Raw genomic sequence first — 24,594 nt, forward strand, 5'->3', positions numbered from 1 at the left:
CTCAAATAAGACACAAACACCCAAAACATAAAATAAAATACAGTCATATATTTTAATATTTGCAGAAAATTATACAAAAATCATGGTAAAAAAAAAAGAAGGGGGGGGGGCTTAACAGCCAGTATTCCACATATTTACATGTAGTCCCTTTAAGAAACAGCAGAGTTTGTAACGTGGGAGTTTATAATGTGTACAGAGATGTTCGACACTTCAAATAAAACAAGTTGAATTATTATGAATACCTTGTCAACGTCATTTCAACTGTGATATTTTACTTTTTCCTCAGTCTCTTCATGAATGTCACTTCATCTCTGTTCCTGATCCCATAGCTGAAGATATTTAAAATCAAAGAGAGGGAAAACCGGTCAAACAGTGTTGATGATAATGAACTCAGTCAAATTAAGAGATAAATCTATACACTTACTCTTTAAGCCTCATCTTGTCATCTTCAAGCTTTTCCCCCTGAAACACCAAATGATACGTTCTCCAAACATATCTCCTGTTAAAGGAAGGAGGCAAATCATTACAAATATTAAAATCTCTTTAAAATTCTTGTGTTTGTGTGTGTGTGTGCATGTGTGTTTGGATGCATGTGTTTACCAGCTGACATGTTTCACTCCACCTTCACGTTGTTGTTTCAGCTCCACAAATCTGCGAATGGCCTTTTTCAGATCAAGGACAGTTGCATTTTGCACCACCACTATGGCTTAGGGAGAAACATTTTTTAAATAATAGTTATAAATGGAAAAATAAATTGAAAAAAAACATTATTTAAAATAATAATAATAATAATACAAATTGTGTAGTGATGTCCACCCATTGAAGAAAAAACAGAAAAGATGTAATCAGAATAAATAAACTGCACAGAAACAGTTAAACACTTACGCATTACTTCACCATCCGCCTTTAAAACCCTCACGGTCATGGCCTGACCATACTCCAAAGCAATCTGAGAATTTACCTCCTCCAGAGTCACCTAGAAACACACAATGATTATTGAATATATTAAATAACCAATCGACAGAAAATGAATTGCCAACAAGCTTGATAATTCATTGATCATCTGAGCATTTTTCAGATAAAAAAAAATGAAGTTTTTTCTTTTGGCTTCTCAGATGTAAATATTTTTCCTTTGTCTATTATTAATGGATAACCTGATCAGGCAAAACGCAATCAGAAGATGTCACCTTGGGCTCTTGAGCTCTCAAGACCATATTCTCAAAAGCACATGTTTATAAAATGTGTATTATGAATTAAAAAAAATAGAAGACCTCTTCAGAGAAACTGAGGCACTGTAGAGTGACTACGGTTTTCTGGTCTTTTATCTGTTCAAGAGTCTTTTATCAACCTACATGGGAACTGTCAGTGTTTTTTAAGTTTACATGTCCTTCCTTTGATTCATACACAAGCACAGTTTGATCTCAGAGGTCTACAGAGAGTCGATCTGGCTTCTGTGAAATGTGGAGACAGAATTTAACTTTTTAAGTGTGGGTCTGAATTATAGACATCTCAGTATATGATGGACAGGGCACCTGAATTGGCAGGTCACAGAGTAAAGGGTCCTGCACAAGTCGGGCAAGTCCCTCCTCGAAAATATCCAGGATCTCTGAGTGAGGAAGAGCCTCCTCATCTTCCTCCTCTGCATCAGGTGCTGCCACATCTGCCAGGTCCTCCTTTTTCATCTCCTCCTCATCTTCCCCCGCAGACTGTGCTCCTCCAACGGTGTCTCGACTCTGCTCCTCCATCACCAGGAGCTAAAGCAGCAGCAGAGCCGCTTTACTGAGACTCAGATTCACCAAATACCCTGGACAAACCTTTTATCTTCTCAACTGGAAACTACGAACCCATGCAAGTAAATAACTGTGTACGGTACAAATGATATACCGGAAGGATAACGTTGCTCAATATACATCGTTCCCCTTAGTGGACGTAATTTCAGACATAGCTTAATTATTTTATTAAATAGTCAGTTATCGCATGTAAATAATAATCATTTAAGGCTACATGATTATTCGGATGAGTTCGTTGTTTTGATTCAAAACAACTCTGTTTTTAAATTTTGTTTCCAGCCGAGCTGTAAAAAAGGGGACTCCTGCTTTCATCAGCGCCTCTTCCGCCACATGCGCCAGACTGTTTACAGCGGCGAAACTGAAGAAGCTAGCTGTCTGTGTGAAATAGTGTAGTTAAATCGAGTTTGTTATTTTGGGTTTGCAGCTGTAAGTACACATATTCCTCGGCTAACATGCTTCTGTTTTGTCCGACCTGTGGGAACGTTTTAATTGTCGAGGAAGGGCAGAAGTGCATGAGGTTCGCCTGTAACACTTGTCCCTATGTACACAACATCACAAGAAAGGTAAAACAGCATGGCACACGCACACACACACACACACACACACACACACACACACACACACACATTGTGTCCTATCTGGAGTCAGTCATTCTGTGTTTGCTTTGTATTGGAGACACTGCTCCTAGTTTCACAGGTGCATTTTGTTTTCTGGCTGCAGGTAAACAACAGAAAGTATCCCAAGTTAAAAGAGGTGGATGATGTTCTTGGTGGAGCTGCAGCTTGGGAAAACGTGGACTCAACTGCTGGTAAGTGAGACTAAGTCAGGTTTCAGCTCCGGCGTCCCTTTCCTTGGGGAATTTGATTGTAAACTTTAGTCTATGAACCCAAATCCCTCATTGTCTCTGTTTTATATTGCTCTGCTTTGTATTAGTATTCAGACTGTAATGCGCTGCTGCCCACATGACAGTACCCCTTACTTTGAATTGTAATACATGTTTTGTCTCATCAGTAATATCCAAGATCTCTACAGTGGTTTCTACTAACATGACAGTAAAAGGAAATTTGAGTTTATTAAGTTCAAATTTGCCCAGTTGTTTGCTGGGCAAGACGTGTTTTTTAAGCAAAAAGAAGTAAATACAATGGGTGCTAATGTCCTGCAGTCAGTGAGAGGCTGGCTTCTACAACAGGACAATGAGCAGGCCTCAAAATCCAATATGAACTACTTCAAGAAACATAAGCTGAAGCTGTTGGAGCAGCCCTCATAGTCCCCTGATTTGAACATCATTGGAAATCTGTGGGTAGATCTTGAACATGCTGTGTGTAAAACAACTTAAAATATGTTGGAACTCAAAAGTGATCTGCATGAGGAGAAGGTGAAAACTCTTAGCTGGTGACAAAAAGTGTTTGCAAGCTGTGACATCTGCCAAAAGGAGGGGGTGGGGTCCAATTTGACATTTGAGCAGCCTTTTGCAACTGTATGGGTGTTTGATGCAGTATTTGAATGAGGCAGTGTCTCTCTACTAAAGCTGTCTTAATGCACTTTGGTACACACACTTTACTGCGAGCTGTCTATAAAATCCTCTCTGTGAAAGCTCTTAATAATGGAGTGAACATATTCAGTAGAGTAGGGTCTGTTACTACACCGTCATCACGGTGGCAGAATATTGTGATAGTTACTTGGGTCACTCAGTCCTTTCTGATGTTGTAATTTGCCCACAGCAACACACACTAAACCTGTAACATAAAATATGAAAGTCTAACTCAGTATTTTTGACTGACACAGACCTTGATGTCACAAGGTGTGCATTATTCTGTGTGCAGTATTATATTGTATTTTATTAACTTCAGGTTATTTTATTTCATGTATCACCATCAAATTGCACCATTCATAATGTGTACAGAATTGCATGCAGTCCGATTTGTACAGTACAGTTGGGCTTTTTAGTAGAATGTCAGCAGAAACTAATCTCGTGTCTATTTTACTTGGCTGATGAAGTTAGTTCTGATTCTAATGCCATCCCAAAAACCATCTATTTTAAATACACACACAGACATTTAAATGTGACTTGCTGTTCACGGAAATGTTTCTTGTGAAAATTTGACTCACGACAGCTGATTCTTGTTCTCTTTATACTATAAACCAAATGTGTTAAACCCAGCAGTCCTTGTGATCCAGGAGTGACACTTTCCATTTGTCTCGGTTCTCAGAAACTTGTCCCAAGTGTGAGCATCCTCGGGCGTATTTCATGCAGATTCAGACCAGATCAGCAGATGAACCAATGACGACTTTCTACAAATGCTGCAATGCCCAGTGTGGACATCGGTGGAGGGATTGACACCTTTTCTCTTTGAAAGTTTTAATGTATTTAATGCTCAAGTGGCATAGAGTATTCATCTTCGAGTCTTTATTTATTACCATCAGGCTCTGATTTTTGATTATTTCCGATTTGTGCACAGCTGGAGGCACTTTTCCTTTTGACTTTGCAGATTATAGTTACATACAGCATTCATTTTCTAGGCATAATGAAGTTTCCAGATAACATTAAAATGAGTTTCAATGAAAAATCATGTTCTGATTTTTATTGATAAAATAGTACCTGTATACAACAGTCAAACAAATTTTGACTTACATAGTTATACATATCACAGACATTTAGAGAGCAATGCAGACCAGCATTATCCACAACAATGGCATACTGTACTTTGTATTAAAAGTTTAATGCAATCCTTTAACTCAAAATGGACCCTCTTGCACAGCTTAGCTAGCTTCAAGAGAAAAAAAAAATCAAATGCACACAGAGTCAAGGAACTAACCAGTGAGAATTATTCATTTTGATGTGTGGCTCATGCAGTGCAACTCTGCACTCTGAGCAATGGTGAATGGTAGATCGGGCATGCTGTGGTGATACAGTGGTCCTTTTATTGTTAGTATTAATCTCAATGGAATCACAATGTCATTTTGCAAGATGACTTATACAATCATTTATTTTAAGCTTATTCTAGCAGAGAGATTACTTTTTTTGTAATAACAATATTAGCCAAAAGACATCTGTATTTGTTAACTAACATGCATCTGAGCAATGCAGGTAATCTTAAAGGGCTGGTGCCATATTAAGAGGGTAACAGCCTAAATAGTGTTATGTGACAATGGTGCCACCACTTCTATTTGTCAACCAGTGTTTCTATTTTAAAACTAGCTACCCGTTTACTTTGGCAGCAAAAATCAGCCAACAGCATTGATGAGAATATATGGCCAGACACAAGATTACCGAGATGTCCATGCATTGCATCTCCATCAGTAACAGTAAAAACCCTCTGTCTGCCAACTCTACTTCAATTCTACTATGGTCTGAATAAGTGCCGGTATGGTGGGGTTCACCATAATGAGCTAACAACTAACCCAGTGAAAGCCAAACTTATACACTGCTTTCACTCATCTGATGAATTGTAAATCACATTTTTTCCCTCAGACAAACGATTCGTCTAGGATGATAGTTTCTATGAATCTGTCAAGAGTGCAAAATATGAATTTCAACTTAAAGTGCAAATGTTAGCTTTATTTTCAAAATTAAGTACATCATGGACAGAGGGTGTTGCTCAACTGTAAACCACTCAATATTTTGTTACTGCTCACTGAAGCCCAGAAGATTAATAAATATAGCAAGTAACATCAATCTTGGGCATTTCCAAACAAGCAAATACATCCGCTTATCAAGCTGAAAATGGCTGGTTAATTTTGCTCACATTCAAAAAGGGATCATGATAAAAGGAAAAACTAAGCCTGTTAGAACAAAATTATCAGACATGGACAAAAATGTTCACAGTTGTTAAGATTAACTTGTTAAAATAGTGGATAAAATATTTGAAATAAATAAGAAAAAAAAAAATGCTAACCCAGCATGTTTGACTTCAAAATGCTTGCTTCTGAGCATGATTCACAGATTAATTCAAATAAATAAAGTGACCATTTTCACAGTTTTATCTAAGTGAGGCCATCTGTCAATCTTTTTTTTTTTTTTTTCCCCATTTCCCCATTTACATGCATAACATCACAAGCCTTTTTTTCCTGGTTTCCATATAGGATCAGATGCACCTGTATATCTGCTGCCTATCAACCTCTGTGAATGTTTTTGTGCCCGACATCCTCTGTAGTTCAGTGAGACATTTGTAAATTTTAAATGCATGTTTATACATGAAAGAACTATGCCGAAAGATATATACAGTAAATATTCGGTGAACTCATGAGAAAACTGCACTTACAATTTAAGAGGGCTACACAACACTTTGCAAAAATGGGGGGAGAAAAAAGAGCTTGTCACTACCAGCAGGAGGAGCTGTGAGTTTATGTGTGTGCTTGTACATGTCTCTGTAGCATACAGCTGTCGGTGGTTAGCATATACGCTTGTATGTGTAAATGTATCCCTTACAGTAAGGGCAGGTGTGTGTCACATCCTTGAGGTCATCAATCAGGCAGGGGATCAAGCAGCAGCCTAGATCACACCTGAAAATGAGGAACAGACAGACAAAATATTAGATTTTATATTATTATAAATTCAAACATCTGAGCATGGTTTTATACATTCAGCACGAAGTAAAAAGTGTGTGTTCCAGTGGAAGAAAAAACATTATTTTGATTGCACACGACAACATCTAGAGATAAAAACACTGTCAGCACAACAGCAGCTTAGTGACATTGTTAAAGTGAGTATATTCCCTATGTACATAGGGACAGGTGATGACTCCATGTTTACCCTGATCTGAATGAAGTGAGGATGTGCAAGTCTAGATGTCTTACTGGAATATAGGCCACCGACAGCTCTGTATGCAAAATATGCCAGTACATCATATACAACAGATAATGTTGACTGAAATAAGAATGAGTTGGCTACGCTCTTCTAACTCCAAATGTCAGCATATTCACAGAATATTTTGTCTTTTCATTTGCATGTGTCAGTCTCTTTTCATTTGCATGTGTCGCACCATAAACAGCTGCACTTGCTTTGCATATAAGCCGGTTGCTGAGAACAGGCTTTTGTGTTAACTAACAGACAGTGAAAGGGCATGATCATGAGTTTGAGTCACAATTTAATACTTTGAGATAAGTGCTTGCTTTTTTCATTCATTTAGATTTAAATGTTAGAAGACAACGGCTCAACATTACAGCTTGTGCCAAGAGGTCACCATCCAGGCAATGGACAAATGACTGATCAAACAAGACATAAAAGACATGGTTATAGCTCTGTTAGATATTTCTGTGATGCTTTGTACATGCGAGAGCCCAGCTTGGAAATTCTCAATTCTTCCACCCAGTTAAAATGAGCCCTGTGTACTTGAGAGCTGCTTTCACTCTTAGGTGTTACTCCCTTTAGTCTTTTGTGTGTGTGTGTGTGTGTGGGTGTGTGTGTGTGTGTGTGTGTGTGTGTGTGTGTGTGTGTGTGTGTGTATAGGGTTTGAGGCCAACTAAAGTATTTCAAAATGCTACAAAACTCACCACAAACATGTTTTAGATTACCTTAATCAATCGGCTATCAAACCTCTTTCCTGCTTGTCTTCTGAAATGTGATCCACTTACCCTACAAAGAAGCAGAAGAGGCAGAAGAGTGTGTTCATGAGGCCGACATCGTGGGAGATGCGGGTGATGATTGCCTGCTGACAGTGCGGACACACAGTCTGCACTGGTGATGTCTGGAACATTTCCCCCTGCAGTACGGTCACAGTGGTGGCTGCCCCTGGAGGAGCCAGGACGGTCGCTGTGTGTCCTCCCATGTGGACAAAGTGACTGGGACCAGGGCCCATCTGTCCTGGCATCGGATGAGGAAAGTGACCTGGCGGCGGTGGGTAGGGGCCACCTGTCAGAATGAAAATAATTTTACAAACTTAAATGTCATGTGTTTTTTTATGAATTGAAGTATATACTGCGAGTATATACACAACTGTACTCATAGGAGTTACCTTACAAATAAAAAGGTTAAAAAGGTGAAAAAAAAAGCATTGATTTACATTCATCAGAAGGCTAGCTATTAGCTAACACATTAACCCCTGACAACTTTACATGTAGCAATAATTTTGTCAGCTTGTTTTGATGCTTTACGTGTTGATTTATATATGCTGACTGTCTGCTGTACCTTGAGGTGGCATTGGCATTGGCATAGGCATTGGCATGGGCCCTTCTCCAGGGACATGTGGGGGAAGGAAGCCTGGCTGTGAGGCCTCGTAAGGTGGGGGACCGTAGTCTGGAGGCAAGGGCTGTCCCTGTGGAGGACCAGTTCTTATAGGAACTGTTTCTGCAAAATAACACACAGAAAAAAGAAAAACATATAATTGAAGACAGAGTCATCAAATAGAAAGAATTCACACTACATTATTCAATCTTACTTCTGAGTAGATAATATACAATTGCAACCATGATACATTGAAATGTAAGGGCCACCTTCAATATATACTTTATGATACCTACACATGTTACATTAATGTCATCAGAGCCATTAACAAAGATCACTGCTGTCCTGTGTGTCTGAACTTAGGTTAAGATTTCAGTCTCAAATTAACATGAAACCAAACTCCAACTACTACTCATTTTGCACTGTTTGAACAGCGTGTTCGAGTTCAGGGTTCTGTGATTAGTCAAGGGCACTTTTTAACTAACACTGCGACTATTCTTAAGTCTCCATAATGACAGTTTACTCAAGCTACAATGATTAAATTGAGTGTCTAGAGGCATATTCTTGAAGTGATCAATTTTTGATTTGATGAAGCAAAACTGACAAATTGCAAAATTAATTTGTCGTCAGAACTGATATTTGAAACGTGAATTTCACAGAGTATGGAGATGTAAATTTAATCCAAAGATAAAATACTAACTTGCAACACTGGATTATTCAAAATTATAATATAGCAAACCATATTTCTTTCAAACTAAACAAAGAACTACTGTACTGTACTGTACTGTACTGTACTATCTATTGATTTCACATTGAAAGAAGAAATTAAGTCAGCACAAATACTGTATCTGGGTGCTTTTTAACATTCATCACAATTCTGAATGTTTGGTTTTATTACCAGGTTGTCCATTCTTCTCCTCAATGAGCGGGGCACTGGGACCTCCGGGGTACGGAGGAGGAGGATCACTGGACATACTGGCCGGATGTCTGGACAGGGAGAGGGGATGGACACGGAGTTCCTCTCACAACTCTCCTGTGGACTTTCACTCTGTGAGAGTAAAATAAATAAATAATTAAAATATACCGTTTAAGTCCCATAGCTCATTACTCTCTGACACAAGCTTCTCCTGCGTCATAAATTGTTCCAACAACAGTCAGAGAGGCTAATGAGGTACATGGTGTAACTGCTGATGTCAGTTGGCACATGAACCAAGTTTAAGAACAAGCAAAATGTAGAGGCATTTTCACTGATTGATGGTGTTAATGTTCTTTTGTTGCCCTGGTTTATTGAAGCTTACTGATGCTTATTAGTAATCATAAAAACAATTCAACCTTTATTTTTATAGAGCTTTTCAAAACAAAGATATAAAATAATTTACAAATTGAAAGACAAAAAACAGACAATGACATCAATTAAAATGAATATGTTCAATTATAGATTAAGCTATTTGTATGAAAGATCCAAAATGAAGTTATTAAGGAAGTCATAAATTAGCTTTTTAAGTAAAATCAAACAATGATTTTTGTGTGATTGATTTCATTGATGTGAAAACATTAATTTTGTGTGGAAACTATGAATTTTATAACACCTGGTCATGAGATAGGATGTTGCAAGTTCAATCAATTAACAAAGATGACACTAAAGAGTAATGAAAGAGTACCCTGGTAATCATCAGTACAGTAAAGAAGGTATTAACAAAATCATCTTTAGGATTAAAAACAACTCTGGAGGCCTGAATGAAAAGAAAACACAAATAGAACAACAACAACAACAACACCACAAGTGAGAGCTCCTCTGTCCTCCTGTCTCAGGGCTTCACTTTCAACAGGAAGCATGGTTTTCTCTTTGGCTAAATAATGCATGCCTTGGCTGAAATGCAGTGTTCAACAAATGTCTAAGAGAGAATAAAAACAGGGCAAATGGGGGGGGATTTTACAGTCACATTTAAACTATTATTTTGCTATGATGAAATGACTGTAGAGAGCTGCAGGGAAAGTTGAACATGGTTAAGAGCACTGTGTAACTACTTGTCCCATCGCTCAAAAAATTGTCGGCGAAAGCAACCGTTATATCACAAGTTGAGGCTCTGTAAGTTTCTATCTGGTGAGTCAGACAAAGGAAGGCAAAAACATTTTACAAAATGTGAGAGATGCATGATGGTGTAGGGTGTTACATTTCTAAATGAATCTATACATACTGAGATTATGTGTATACTGTAAACAAAGGTGCAATAACAGAAGACCTGTGCCCAACCTACAACAGTACTAATATAAATACTACATTTACAACACTGTGCCGAATTTCATTGAGTCATTCATTGTGTCACAAACATGTTGTTGTTTTTCTGTGGTTATTTCAGGAGCTATATATAGTATAGTGTGGGATTACTGCCCAGCAATTACACATAATATGTACAGTAATATGTTTAACTGTGGGTGCATCCTAAATAACTGGTTGACAAGAAAACAAGTGTTTACCTGGTACTACCCGGAAGAGAAAGATTCCACCTTAGGAATCTGGCAACCTGTAATATGATTGGAAAAAAAACACTGAAACTAGAAGGGTACTCTGAAAGCTCAGACCCCCGCCAAGGCAGCATAAACACACAACATAAACCAGACATCAGAGAAAAAAATTCAAATTCATAGTAACTGATCTGGATCTGCCCAAAATCTAGTGGGTTCTTCCCCAACCCATGCCCTGACATCCACCAAATTCAGTGCACATCGGCTCAGAACTTTTTGCGTAATCCTGCTGACAAACAAACCAACAAACAGACACAGGTGAAAAGAAAATTTCCTTGGAGGACGTAATAACAATGGACAGAATTGACTATACAGAGGAAAGAGTTTCTAACACCCTACTGGATGTCATTCTGTGAAATTTCGACAGTATTATTTTTAACGATGTTACTTTAGTGGCTAACGTGCAGCCCAAAATCAAAACTCAAACTCCGTGCTTTATCCTCACCAGAACTGCCCTCTGAGCTCACGTAAATAACGCAGCAGACTGACTTAAAAACAAGTGTGAAACATCATCACAATAACAAGATTTACTGTGTGTGGCTGTTAAAAAAAACACTCAAAGTTTGCTGGGAGGCATTGCTCCTACATTCATGCTAACGCTTCTCAGCTAAGCAGCTACCTCGCTAAAGCTAGCTGATGTTTTTTTTTTTTAATCCTTTCCCAGATAATCCAGCTCAAAACTACTTGCACAACTAACCATGAATAACTTAGTTGCGTAATGGAGGCTAACGGAAGCCAGCATTTATGTTAATTTAAACTAGGGTGCATATCTAGTACAGGTATTTAACATTATTATTATTACTCATATTAACGTTTACCGACACGCTAGCTAAATGAGATAACGCGACGTGATGTTAACGTTACCAGGGTCAGTTTACTGACAGGTGGACGATAATTTCTCTCATCTAGCTCTTGTAATAGATTTAGGAGCCACTGAAAGCGAATGTTAATTTGTACTTAGCTGGTAAGGTAACTTGACAGACAAGGATGTGTTTGTTCAGCTAAAGCAAAGCAAAGCATGTTTGCTAACAGTTGTTAGCTAGCTAGCTAGCGAGCTAGCGTCGCCAATCTAAGCACAGAAATAACAGACTACAGATAAAGCCAGAAACTTTCACATTAACGGACTAATTGTCTGGAACATCGTGAAACATTGTTTTTGCTCACGACTGTCACGTTGCAGTTGTCAGTGTAGTGAAAGTCACATTACCTGGTTATGGGAAAAACGCAGCCTGCCCGCGGTGTAACTGAAGTTTGTTTGACGTTAGCAGCTCCAATATCCGCTGAGACGGATTAACTCCTCACGTCAGTAATTATCATTAACACAGACACAAAAATTACTCCAATAAAAAGGTGACAAATGTGTTCAAAAAAATGAACATACATAAGAGCAGGGATGTAATACCAGTGCTTTTATAAGAAACCACACGTTACATTCTTTCATTTAAATCAATGCACGTATTTTCTTATGATTTAAGTTGTACACTATCTTTTAAATAAACACATAATTTAAAAAAAACAACAATAGCAACAAAATGATCATGAACTGTTCTTTATGCTCTTTACGCCTTAAATTGTCACAGTCGACCTGACTGTATTTAGAATCGAGTACCCCCACCCCTCGCCCCCCGCGAGGAAATGCAACACTACTGTTAATAATAAAACACAGTGTTAATAATACAACTGCTGTTAATATAATTGTGTACACCCCATTATCAGATATTATTTTATTGACAGTAAAAGTTTTGGATAAAAATTTAGTGCGGAGACCTGTCTATTCTTTGGCAGAACAGGAGACAATTTATTTATCATGAATGCTAACTGCCCTCCAGCGGTCACAGTGAGGAACCGCAACACTACATTAAATCAATAGCTGACACTCGCCTGTGTGAGCTGGCCAGTTAGCACACCTGTTCTTCTGCTGGTCCTCAACTCAGCAAATTAAAGAAAATTAAAAAGAAAACGCAGTAATCCGATTTGCATTTTCATTTTCACATACTCGTGGGCGTTCTATGATCATATTATAATGAAAAATTGAAAAGTTGTTGATAATTAATTTTCAGATACTTAACCTGCTCTACAGTGGACATTATTCAAATATAATACGTAAACATTGCCCTCAGTTCATTTCACTTACATTTACATGTCACTACGCTCTTTTCAGGTCTAATGAAAATGAAAATGCAATCAGTCCTCTCATCAAAGGATGTCATCAGTTACCTCGTTGTCATTTGTTTGTCTGTTTGGGGCAGTGGCAGCGGCTTGTTTTACCAGGGCATAAATGACACAAAGATCCACTGTGATATGCAGTATTTAGTGTTATTGGAAACTTTGTAGCTGTGAGGATGAGTGAAACAGAAATCTTTCAGAACAGTTGAACAGCTACTCCCCACTCTGTGTGATGTCACTCACTCTAACTGTAAACATTCCACCACAATAAAACTAATGTAAAAACCTAGAGAGGACCAGAAACATTCATGAATCTTGAACTGTCACTAACTATGGGTCAAAGTTGGATACAACCAAAAATGACGGAACGTTTCTGAACGCTTTGACTTTTGAATAGAGTTTCTACCTGAAAGTATGAATGAGTTAAAAGGGGTTGAAAAATACATAAAAAGTTGTTTAAAACGGGAGATTGTTAACATTCCATCCATTCATCTCACTGAGAAAAAAGTGGGATTGTGTTTGCAGCAAACATACATACTTCCATACATACTTCTTAATCATACTATGAGTTGTACATATTCCTAATGCAGTTCTTCATTGTGACCACTGGATTAAATATTCATCTTTTCTGATTCAGGTTAACTACCTACACCTCCTGGTGTCAAGCATACAGTGTATCAAGGTAGGCACAATACCATACCATCAAAAACATTTGAAAATCATAGTAATTATTAGGCTATAGGTTGTTATTGTTTGTTATTGGTTAATAAATCATTTAGGTGAAATATTTCTGTGATATCTATGAAGAAGTAGTAGGCCTACTAATGCTTCATAGATCTGTCATAAGTCCTTTTGTAACTCCAGACTTCATTATTGTAGTACCCTTTATTAATGATTTAATAAGATTTATAAGTGACTCACTACCTTTTTCTGGTGGCTTTATTACAAAGTGAGAAACCATTAGCCTTTAACACTTATGTTACACTGGAGGATGATTTTCCACAACCTGGCAACCCAAGAGTTGTTGTTATCAATGGAATATAACTGAGATGTAAAGCATTAGTAAACGATTCATTTACAATTAATAAATCCATTAATTACACCTTATGAAACCTCCATAAATGGCACCTAAGTGGTACCTCTTTAATACAGATAATATTTATAGTGGCACTGACATGATTATACCATTATTGATATATTTTATGTATCGATACTTGTATTGATATATCCTTTTGATTCTCTCATTCTATTGCAATTATATTTCACTCTTAGTTTCTTTCTGACCCCTTCACCCCTTCCCCTCGCTGACCTTACTCCGTGCTCCCACCGGGCGGTCCCTTGACACAGGGCGAACGCCCTGACTTTCCTGGAACGCTTGGAGACAGCCAATCAGGTTGACTCCCTGCTACGTTAGCACAGCTCGGCCAAAACAACAGCTCGTCGCCCGACGCGTTCTATTTCCTGTTAGCATTTACAGCATAGTCACCGACTAACTAAACGCGTAAAATGTTAAACTAACGAAAACTTTTATTTTTCGTTGATGTTATCTGTGTTTTGGCGTTAGCGTGCACTGAAGGCAAAGCTAATCGGAGCTGCTGTCGCGCCGTTAGCTGCCAAGCTGCTAGCTAACCGTAGCTAACATCGGCGATCCAGCAGGGAAAGATGGGGTCCATCCTGAGTCGCAGAATCGCTGGTGTTGAGGATATCGATATCCAGGCCAACTCGGCCTATCGATTTCCACCTAAATCTGGTGAGTGATCGGTAGTGTCTCTTGGCTGAATTCAAATTCCACATAATCATTGATCTCCTAAAGCAAGAGCAAACGCTGAGACACCGAGCACTTCCTACCTCCTCAGGTTTTAATTACTTTATTTTTGACGTTGATTCTCGTCAGCTGTATAGTTAGATAATTACTGCGTGTGAACGCATATACATTTGATACATTTGACTGTTTTTCTGCAGATAGGTCACATTACTCAGGCAATCTTGTGAGATTTACAGTAGTCTTACTATATATCGGGCACTGCTGGTTTTAAGCAAGTTTGTTTATTATTAAGTTCTTACAGCATCATGATCACAATAAACGAATCACCGTGCGATCAACGTCAAAACTAAGTGTACAGATTTCGATTATGTTTTTTTAAACACTTTAAATGGATGCTACAAGAACTGAGGGGTAAAAGATGCTTACATCCAGAGACACGACACACACGTCAACATATGTTTTTCAGCTTTCAAAACAAAGACCTTCAAGGCACATTTTCCCGTTAGTATGCTATGTCAAAGAAATTTATAATAGTTGTGTTGTAGCCATAAGCCTTACGTTTCAGTGACACTTTTGCTTTGTTATTAAGGTATCTTCAGATAGTGTAAACTCAGTGTGGGGGCAGGTATGTCCATGTGAGACCAACAAGTTAAATCCCACCAAAACAATCAGACATTTTATTGTTAACTGGCCTTGTCATATAATCCTCTGCATATGGGTACACACCTATGAGGATTAATGCAGTGATAACGCAGTTACTGGAAATCCTGTATTCTTGTTTTTGGATGGTTAAAATGACTAAACTTAAAAATCTTGTTTACATATATAAATTTGAATAATGTTCATGCTACAGCTCATGTTAAAGCTATATGTTGGGGTAATTTTTGGGCAGGTGTTGTTGCCTAATATGTAACTATGTAATATGTTCCTACCCCATTTATTCAACCTAGCAGCCTTTATTTACTTATTTTCTCAGCTGAATTACAAACCATTGTGTAAAAGACTCATATTACACTTCACTTTCATTGTACAGCTAAACCATTTTATTTTTACACAAACCATTTGAAGTAACTGCATATAAATTGAGTTGTTGTTTACACTGACGGAGAGATTCCTTTTTAAAGAATTGCACCAAAAAATACCTAAAATAATAAGGAAATTTAGCAGTTTCATGTTCACACTTCCTTTATTATTCATCTTTTTTTTCTTTTGTCCTCAGGGAATTATTTTGCGAGCCACTTCTTCATGGGGGGAGAGAAATTCGACACACCACATCCAGAGGGATACCTTTTTGGAGAAAACATGGACCTGAATTTCCTTGGAAATAGGCCAGTGCAGGTGAAAACTGATGTTTCTACATGTTTTAATGATCTGAAAATTCAGTACTGTATATTTTCCACAGATGTAAAACTACCATGATGTAGTTCTAAATTTATCGAGTAATTAATCAAACAATATCGATAATTTCAAATCACATCATCATTCATATTGCTGTTACTATTTGACTAGTTTCCATATGTGACACCTGCACCCCATGAGCCTGTGAAAACCCTGAGGAGTCTGGTCAACATTAGAAAGGACTCTTTGCGTTTGGTCAGGTAAAGACTGAAAGGCAGTATAATGATACAAATCACTGAGAGTAAAGAACTGTTTTAAGGAAAAGAGTTTCTCATATGGTGATGTAATGCTTGTCATACCTCTTGATCCTAGGTATAAAGATGACTCTGACACACCGGTGGAGGATGGTGAAAAACCAAAGGTCCAGTATGGAGTGGAGTTCACCTTTGATGCTGATGCTCGGGTGGCCATCACCCTCTACTGCCAGGCGTTTGAGGAGTTCTCCAATGGGATGGCAGTGTAAGAATTTAATCAATTTATTTAATCTGATCAAGCTTTAGAAATTATAGCACAAACAGCTACTTAAAAATTAACTTAGCTGGTCTTTTATTCATTGAATCTAAACATCACATTTAAATCCATTTATGAATCCTGTCTGAATTAAACATAGGGCACTTAGTATCTGTCTGTGAGATGATTAGTTGTTAAGATTTTTATCAGATCAATTTAATTGACACTGCAGCTTCATTTTAGTGTAAAACATTGTGTCAGTGACTTTTAAACTCTGTTATATGGGTAGTGAGATTCAAGCATTAGAGCACAAAGACTAGAATAGATACGGCAGGTCCTTAGCAACCACTAGTCACCATGGATACTGCAGATAAGACTCAGAAGAAGATGAAAGAAATACTTCATACTGAAGTCATTGTTTTATGATGAGACTGAATTACTGATTCATTTTTTTCTGGGATCAAAATGATCAGACATTGCTACTGTTGTACTGTACAGTTTTCTTTGTTTTCATTTTATCTAGAAACTCAGTCAGTGATGGTGTCAGGACTCGTTCATCTTCCTGCACACTGACCATTTTTCTCTATATCATATTGTATTTAGGTACAGCCCAAAGGATCCATCAATGGTCTCTGAAACTGTGCATTACAAGCGAGGGGTGAGCCAACAGTTCTCCATGCCATCTTTCAAAATAGATTTCAGCGAGTGGAAAGAGGAAGATGTAAGTATCTGCAGCAATTGGTGGAGATTATTACTGGATCACACATCACAAAAATAAATTGTGTTTTTGATATTGGTTTATGTTGGTAAATATCTCCTATATACATTTAAATGGCCCACTTTTTTCCAGTGCATCAGCACAGGATTTGAATTATTACACAAGGATACTCTGAGGCACCATACTTGTTTACAACTGCAACTTCATTGAAATGTATCTTTTCCCTTAAAGCTGAACTTTGACCTTGATCGAGGAGTGTTTCCCATGGTTATCCAGGCTGTGGTTGATGAAGGAGACGGTAGGTTACTAGGGTTGCATAACAAACATGACAATACATGTTTTATACTGAGACTAAAATAGTCACTGGATCAGCTTTCCTATTAACCTGGACACTTTTTTGTTTTGTTTTGTTTTTCAAGATTGCCTTGGACATGCTCATGTACTTTTGGCAGCATTTGAAAGAGTAAGTACACATCCATATAAAAGAAGATCATTTTAATCTGGATAAAACTAAAACTAAATTTTTATATGAGCTTTAACATGTTTATGTTTTTTTTTTTTTACCTCCAGCACGTTGATGGCAGTTTCTCGGTCAAACCTCTGAAGCAGAAACAAATTGTAAGTTTATAAAGGTTCTTATTTCAGTATTGACATTATTCTTATTCAGCGTATTATTGAAATAAACAGGGGGATGTATCTCATCACAGGTTGGAATTTGAGGTCTGATCTGTTCATCTCATATATCATGAATGTTCTGCTTTAGATTTTTTAATCACATACCAGTGCAGTCAGTCATTTATGAAGCACAGCAGGCTGTTAATGCAGCGTGGGCCAGGTGAAAGATGGATGTTTAAGGACGTGGGGTCGACATTCTGGAAACAGCGCAGGCAGATTGCTCTAAATGAAATATAACTATTTTTAGTATTCCAGTCGCATTCTGTTTTGATCCTCATACCATCTGCAGCTTTTGAAAGACCTACACGCCACAAAAATCTGTGCCGAGACCCCTGGGAGTCTGGCAATAACATAGATCTCTTAAGTAGACATCGAACGTAAACTTAGATTACAAGAATCTCAAGGTACTGTTGTAGTTTTAAGATTGTATATAACATTCAGCAGTGAAATATATGTAGCACTTCTTGTGTTTCACTGCTCTCATACCTCTCTAAAATAAAAATAAAAAATGAACACAAGACTGGAGATAATATGTTATACATTTTTGCTCGCTAAGCCCCTTGGAAATTTCTGTTCCTTGATCTTTTCAGGTGGACCGTGTGAGCTACCTCTTACAGGAGATCTATGGGATTGAAAACAAAAACAACCAAGAAACCAAGGTTTGAGTGGTGGTGTTACCTCATACTTGAATCGCAATGGTTTAAACATGTCGTGTTTTATTTGTGCGGCTTACGATTATATTTTTCTTTTTCTAGCCCTCCGATGATGAAAACAGTGACAACAGCAACGAATGTGTTGTCTGTCTGTCAGACCTGCGAGATACACTCATCCTGCCCTGCAGACATCTGTGTCTGTGCAACTCCTGTGCAGACACTCTTCGTTACCAGGCCAACAACTGTCCCATCTGCAGGCTGCGTAAGATTGTTGCATTATTTTAATAAAGTTCTGCTCTTTAAGGAACTCAAGCTATGCATTTAAAACAAACACATGTTAAACATAGTAAAATAACATTATTATTGTGCTTAATTTGACGTGGTTCTTCCACCCAGCCTTTAGAGCCCTCCTGCAGATCAGAGCTGTGAGGAAAAAGCCTGGAGCTCTTTCCCCTGTGTCCTTCAGCCCTGTTCTGGCTCAGACTATGGACCATGACGAGCACTCAGTAAGTCTCATGCACATCTGTGTTTTATCAGCTAAACCTGGCCGTGATGTGCAGCAACATCAACAGGAAACTGGGCATGAATTAGGACTGGATAACATTTTTATCTTTATTGCAATAAGAACTTCTGCAAAAAAGGCATTGCTGAGTTTCACGCATGTTAAATGAAGTAGATTGACTAGATTTATACCAGCTTTTATTGAGCTGCAAGATGCTATGTTGCGGGCAAGTCAATACTTGATGTAATAATCTGACGGCAGCAGCCTCAGAGTTAAAACTTGCCCCTGTGATTTTGATGAGAGGCTCTGTGAAGCAGCTGCTGATGAGTGATCTGTGTGAAATGTTGCATCAGTCACCAAAAGCTAACTTCTCCTTCCACAAAAGATGAAAACCTAGATTGGTATGTTTATGTGATTACAGCTTATATAGTCGTTACTGCATTGCATCAGTTTATTATATATCAGGCATTTTTTTCCATGTTGTGCGGCCCTTGTTATTACTGTGTTATTAGGTAAATGTATACTGTATGTCAGCACAGATTGAGAGTTGGAGATCTAACCCTGATGATAGCCCATCTCTGAATGACATTGTTGAATCTTTTTTCCACATTCAGTGTGCATTGTCACCACCAGTCCTTGTGTACGTCTCTTTGCAGAGCACAGACTCGGTTCCTCCCGGCTTTGAGCCCATCTCGCTGTTAGAGGCTCTGAATGGTCTGCGGTCTGTGTCTCCTGCCATCCCATCTGCCCCCCTGTATGATGAAATCAACTTCTCGGGGGGTCTGGGTGGAGACAGCAGACAACTGAGCTCCCCGGAGCATTTGAGTGATGGGAGTCTGCAGAAAAGCAAAGTCAGCAAGTCACCTGACAGGTAACCTCACATTTACACAAAAACATACCCGTTAGTAATCGGGTTAGGGCAGGAAATTAGACAGCATGTTAACAGGTGTTACATTAGTCCAAAACTCTGCTTTATATTCATCTTCGTCTGTAATCTGATTTACATCCTAACCCCTTCAAACAAGGATATTTATTAGTATGGCTGCTCCAGATTTTCTTCCATAGGAGGCAGTTTAGTCATGACATGATTATACATGTTACTAGTCTAAAGCCAGTTGTTTTTTTTTATTTATTCTGAAGGCTACCCTCATCATTTATTTTGAAAGTAGTGATGTAGAGAAGATCTGTTCATGGTGGTGCCTGTGATTGGTTGAGTTACCTGTTCTAGTTGGATCTTAATGTCTTTATTAATGTTTTACCTTGTCCCCCACTCCCAGCACCCTTAGGTCTCCATCCTCTCCCATCCAGGAGGAGGATGAGGAGAAGCTGTCCGAGATGTCTGATGCTCAGCCACACACGCTGCTCTCCAGCAGCCCCGCCCCCACAGACGTAAGCCGCCACTTCACTGCCATACATTTTAAATTAAACTGCTGCAGACAAAAACATAGAAAAAAAAGGAAAAGTTAAGAAACTTTAAGATCTTTATTCATCTTGTTCCAGGCCACAGCGACCGAGGATGTGGCAGAGTCCCTGTCTCCAGATGATGGTGAGTTTTCTCACTTGGCACTGGGTAAACAAACAGTCAATAATGGGTTTGAGTGACACTGTTGACGCTGTTGCTCTTCTCACTCTCCTGGGTGATCCAGAGGACAGGATGCATTCTGGAGGAGACATCCTGCAGGACTGCAGCAGTGAACACAGCAGCTTGACCAAAACAGAGAGCGACCCACCGGGCGACCTGTCTCTGCCGGGTGAGAAATCTGTCAGGAACAAATTAGAAATATCTGACTCTTTTCCAGTTGATAAATCTCTGTTCTGGTACTCTAGCCCAATGTCTCTCTTCTTTAATCCAATACTTTAAGGCTGTAATTCCCTGTGCTTTGCATCTAACCTGAGTGCTCTTGTGCTTCTTTCTGTTTCCTAACATTCCTCTCCTGTTCCCTGTCATCTTATCCCTTCGTACTGCCTCTCTCTGGGCAGCTCTAGGTCCTGATTCCTGCTCTATTGGTATGGAGGAATAACTGTGGTATGTAGGCTTTCCTGTCTGCTCTGCCTCTCTGTGTATGAGCTCTACTGCTCCCACTGAATCCTGTTCTCCATGAATACATTCACAGTTGTCGATCGCAGCTATCCAGCGGGTATTGCTCTACGAATTTGCTACGATATGCCAGTTTTTAATGCAGACGAGGCCTTATCATATGAAGAATAAGAACTGTTTCTTATGTGTCTCTGTTCTTATTGAAAGTCTGACTGGAAATCTCACTTTGGGCCGCGTTGCTTATCTGTCACGTCTTGCGTCTCCAGGTTCATCCGAGTCAACGGAAAGCCTGAAAAGTCAGAGCACAAACTGCTCCAGCCAGCCTCTCCTGTGTCCCACGAGCAGCCTTCACATGGAAGATGAGCATCTCAACCCCTGACTCAGATTCAGCCTTTTCCTTCCCTTCCATCAGAACAGATTTATGCTTTACAACGATCATCCAAGTCCCTCTGTTCCTTTTACCCCCCCCAGCCCAGTCTTCTGCTTCTGTGATCAGAGTCGACAAAAGGCCCTGACAGGAAGTTCACCAGGATGAGGGAGGACTCTGTTTATCCCATTAATGCCTCTGACATTAGAAAAGAAATTTGACCCATGCAAAGATGCTGTTGGTACCTTACTCTATGACTGATGTTTTAAAAAAAAGAAAAAGAAAAGGTATTGATTCATTAACTGTCAGATGATGTTCAGTTGTTTGTCTTGGCCAAAGTTGTGGACTAGTAATGTGGACTCCGGAGATATTTCACTACCTGTCATGGTGGTGCTTTTAAGCACACTTTAAATTAACTCTGTATGGATTTCTGACACTAAATTCAAAAGAAAACATAAATACAGTTTGTGTTTAGGTATTGTATTCATTAGTGAAATTCATTAATGACTTGATAACTTGTTTTTCCAGTCAGGTTGAGCATTTTCATTTATGAGCAGAAATTTGAAAACATATTACTTATGTGTTTGTGTGTCCATTTGAAGTGATTTTTGCACTGGTTTATAATCCATTCCTTATAACAAGAGTTTATGAAGACATTAGTTTAAGTTGTCTGCAGTCTTATACATCTACATGTCCGTTATTTTTTTTTTTATTATTATTATTTCAAATGATGTGATATCTATGTAATATAACTGTACTAGAATCCTGTGTAGTAACTTCCAAAATTGTATACTTGCACATTATAGAAAAAAAACCCTGATATTGAAGTAATGGGACTAGAATCAGTTAACATGCACATATTTAAGACTTTGATAATCAGTAAGAGCTACAGATTCACATCCTAACAGCTGAACTCAAAGACGGTTAAAGCCTGCAACAAGCCTAGATGCTCCAGCTACATGTATGCTGACTGACTCAGTATGGCACAGTAAGTGGTGCTTGTCGTAGATGTGGCTCATCTCTGTACAGTCTTTATTTTTGTGGCAGTGCCGGTGTCTGCTTATGTAATGTAGCTGCAAAAAAAACAACAACAAAAAAAAAAACAGAGGTCGGGGTGTTTATGTGGCTACAACGTCTTTTACGTACCTTGGTCCTGTATGTGTAGCGCCATGCATATAGATCTATGTGCCTTGAATTGATATGGCTGCCTGCTTGTTGCATTGGACATTAGTGTTCTTCGAAATGCTACAGCACACAACGGTCTTCAGCCCGCAGACAGGATTTTTGATGCTGATGTACAGAGTCTTTTTTTTTTCTATCGCAAACTTCATGCCACTGGAAAAATGTATCTTGTTATTGAGCAATATTAAATCGAGCTGTTCATTTACTATGTTATGACCATTTATCAATTATGCATTTAATCTTAGTATTTAGGTTCAAGTGGATTCTCTTAATGTACGTTTGGCTAGAAAGGAAAACATCCAATGCGATAGATTCAAACATTGCATTTTAATAATTGGGCTAGCATTTGCATGTGAATTCGTAGACGCTTAAACCTCTCACGGCTTTTAAGTATGGTGGTTATTTTTGTCTCCCCCCCCTCCTCTTCTGTGCCATTTCAACTTGACACTGTGCCTTCCTGTTCTTGTTCTGACCACTATTGACCTGGTATCCAGGATAACGCCACAGTAGGTGGTCCATGGCTCTCTGTAAAATCAATACCTGTCTTTCCTCGTGTGTATAGCAGCATGTGTATAACAATAAAGAACAAAGACTCAGTACTTCAACTACCAATTGTTTTCTGACTCATTTTATTGCAAATTACATTCTGTTATAATACCCACATGGTAAAATAATGGAATTAGGCTTAAACTTGAACTTGGGGCTTAAAGTGTACTCACAGAGGGACATTGCAATAGATAATATGACTCACCTAAGCCACGATCAGTCTGTAATACTCAACCAGGGCAGAGGATGGTGTAATGTGTGGTAAATGTTGATAAAATGGCCTGTGAGTTAAAGGGAGAAAAGTATTACTACATCATGTAAACCATGTTATGAAGAATAATAAAAGTAATGCCAAGAAATGCACAATTACATCTTTTTAAAAAAAAAAGTCCCAGTACAGTTGAGGCCACACAAGAATGTGATCATTTTATGAATAAAAACAATGAGATTTTTTTTTTTTTTTCAAATTCAAATTGCTTTTGCAGTCATCACCTTCTTTTGCCATTATTGGAGGCTTCACCTGAAGCTGATGGTTCTGAAATGAAGAAAAATATTAAAACATCTCAGAACACAAATCTGCTCTGTTATCACTCGGATAGAAATATTTATGTGTATCCTAAAACTGTTCTGTGACAATGTAGTTTTCCCCCTCTTCATGGCAGACATTAGAACTACGAACGTGCATCAGTTCAAATTGAAAACTACAGCAAAATCCAAAACTATCAAAGGCTCAGACAGGTATTTTGAACCAGCTTGTTGTTGTGTATAAGGTTGAGTCCTCCATCAGGGTAAACGCTGCCCTCTGCTGGACAAGCAGGCAACAAATCTGTCCTGTGAAATTCGGTTGAACTGTGTTTTTATTTGGATTTAGCACATGAACCATGGCCTGCTGTAAAACAATCAAGTCAGGCGCTCTGTTAATCTTCTACTTGAAAGGCCTCACGCACCTGTGACTTTATATTTCTCTATCTAGTCTTGTATGTCAAAAAAAATCTCTCCAAAAACATGCTTTTTGTTCAACTATACAGCTTTATGCTGTGGATAAATGAATGTCCCTCAATGTTTGAGTTTGAGTTGGTTCATTTGTTGCGAGTGAATAAATCACCTCTGCTACCAGAAGGCTGGAGGATAACACAGTACAACCTGCTCTGTCAACAAATTAACTAGAGCTGACTCAGAGCCAAGTGGATGAATACTAACAGACACACACACAGACATCAGACGTGCACACAGACACATTTTTCAACCCACATCCAATTTTAATCTGCAGCGACTAATACTAGATGACAATAAAATTTGTTTATTACTTGTGTTTTCTGCTGTTAGTTGGTTTCTATCATAATGCTTGTAAACATTGTAGAAGATGACTTCATACTTTATATACAATTATGATCAGCTCAGAGACATAAAATTCTGCTTTTCCACCAAGAAAACAAACTGCAAATGTATATAGAGATTCATCTGTAATTTATTCAGTGGATATTTATTTATTTATTGATATTTTTCTCTTGATTACAATAGCTGTTTTTTTTTAGATAGAAATCTACTACTGTATACAGCTTGGTCTCATTTAGAACAAGTGGTTTATTGCAGGTGAGGCACACATACATTGCAACAGCTGGCTGATGAGTGACAGTCAACTTTTGGATGAACTT

General features: G+C 38.4%; 4 protein-coding genes across 6 annotated transcripts; 2 read left to right on the plus strand and 2 right to left on the minus strand.

The window, feature by feature from the left end:
• Window positions 1-67: 67 nt before the first annotated feature.
• On the minus strand, window positions 68-1,854 carry snrnp25 (small nuclear ribonucleoprotein U11/U12 subunit 25). Its single transcript, XM_022739295.1, has 5 exons — window positions 1,533-1,854; window positions 886-976; window positions 601-706; window positions 425-499; window positions 68-329 (listed from the first exon to the last, which is right to left on the minus strand). Exons 1-5 carry the CDS (start codon window positions 1,743-1,745, stop codon window positions 272-274), a joined length of 543 nt encoding a protein of 180 aa, XP_022595016.1. The 5' UTR covers window positions 1,746-1,854; the 3' UTR covers window positions 68-271.
• A 254-nt stretch (window positions 1,855-2,108) lies between these two features.
• Window positions 2,109-5,778, plus strand: polr3k (RNA polymerase III subunit K). Its single transcript, XM_022739301.1, has 3 exons — window positions 2,109-2,353; window positions 2,511-2,598; window positions 4,001-5,778. Exons 1-3 carry the CDS (start codon window positions 2,243-2,245, stop codon window positions 4,126-4,128), a joined length of 327 nt encoding a protein of 108 aa, XP_022595022.1. The 5' UTR covers window positions 2,109-2,242; the 3' UTR covers window positions 4,129-5,778.
• A 13-nt stretch (window positions 5,779-5,791) lies between these two features.
• On the minus strand, window positions 5,792-14,038 carry cdip1 (cell death inducing p53 target 1). 2 transcript variants are annotated; one of them, XM_022739300.1, is made up of 6 exons: window positions 13,955-14,038; window positions 10,432-10,478; window positions 8,852-9,001; window positions 7,918-8,076; window positions 7,365-7,641; window positions 5,792-6,293 (listed from the first exon to the last, which is right to left on the minus strand). In XM_022739300.1, exons 3-6 carry the CDS (start codon window positions 8,925-8,927, stop codon window positions 6,182-6,184), a joined length of 624 nt encoding a protein of 207 aa, XP_022595021.1. In that variant the 5' UTR covers window positions 8,928-9,001; window positions 10,432-10,478; window positions 13,955-14,038; the 3' UTR covers window positions 5,792-6,181. The 2 variants fall into 2 exon arrangements, with proteins under 2 accessions (XP_022595021.1, XP_022595020.1); XM_022739299.1 differs by lacking the exon at window positions 13,955-14,038 and adding an exon at window positions 11,687-11,763.
• A 26-nt stretch (window positions 14,039-14,064) lies between these two features.
• Window positions 14,065-23,005, plus strand: mgrn1 (mahogunin ring finger 1). 2 transcript variants are annotated; one of them, XM_022739298.1, is made up of 17 exons: window positions 14,065-14,395; window positions 15,630-15,748; window positions 15,920-16,008; window positions 16,121-16,267; window positions 16,862-16,979; window positions 17,208-17,274; window positions 17,396-17,439; window positions 17,547-17,594; window positions 18,242-18,310; window positions 18,407-18,566; window positions 18,701-18,810; window positions 19,463-19,677; window positions 20,084-20,195; window positions 20,307-20,352; window positions 20,453-20,557; window positions 20,787-20,832; window positions 21,111-21,200. In XM_022739298.1, exons 1-16 carry the CDS (start codon window positions 14,308-14,310, stop codon window positions 20,825-20,827), a joined length of 1,578 nt encoding a protein of 525 aa, XP_022595019.1. In that variant the 5' UTR covers window positions 14,065-14,307; the 3' UTR covers window positions 20,828-20,832; window positions 21,111-21,200. The 2 variants fall into 2 exon arrangements, with proteins under 2 accessions (XP_022595019.1, XP_022595017.1); XM_022739296.1 differs by lacking the exon at window positions 20,787-20,832 and having other exon boundaries at window positions 14,066-14,395; window positions 21,111-23,005.
• Window positions 23,006-24,594: the final 1,589 nt, after the last annotated feature.

Source organism: Seriola dumerili, unplaced genomic scaffold, assembly GCF_002260705.1.
Source record: "Seriola dumerili isolate Sdu_G_001 unplaced genomic scaffold, Sdu_1.0 BDQW01000044.1, whole genome shotgun sequence".
Lineage (NCBI taxonomy): Eukaryota > Metazoa > Chordata > Actinopteri > Carangiformes > Carangidae > Seriola > Seriola dumerili.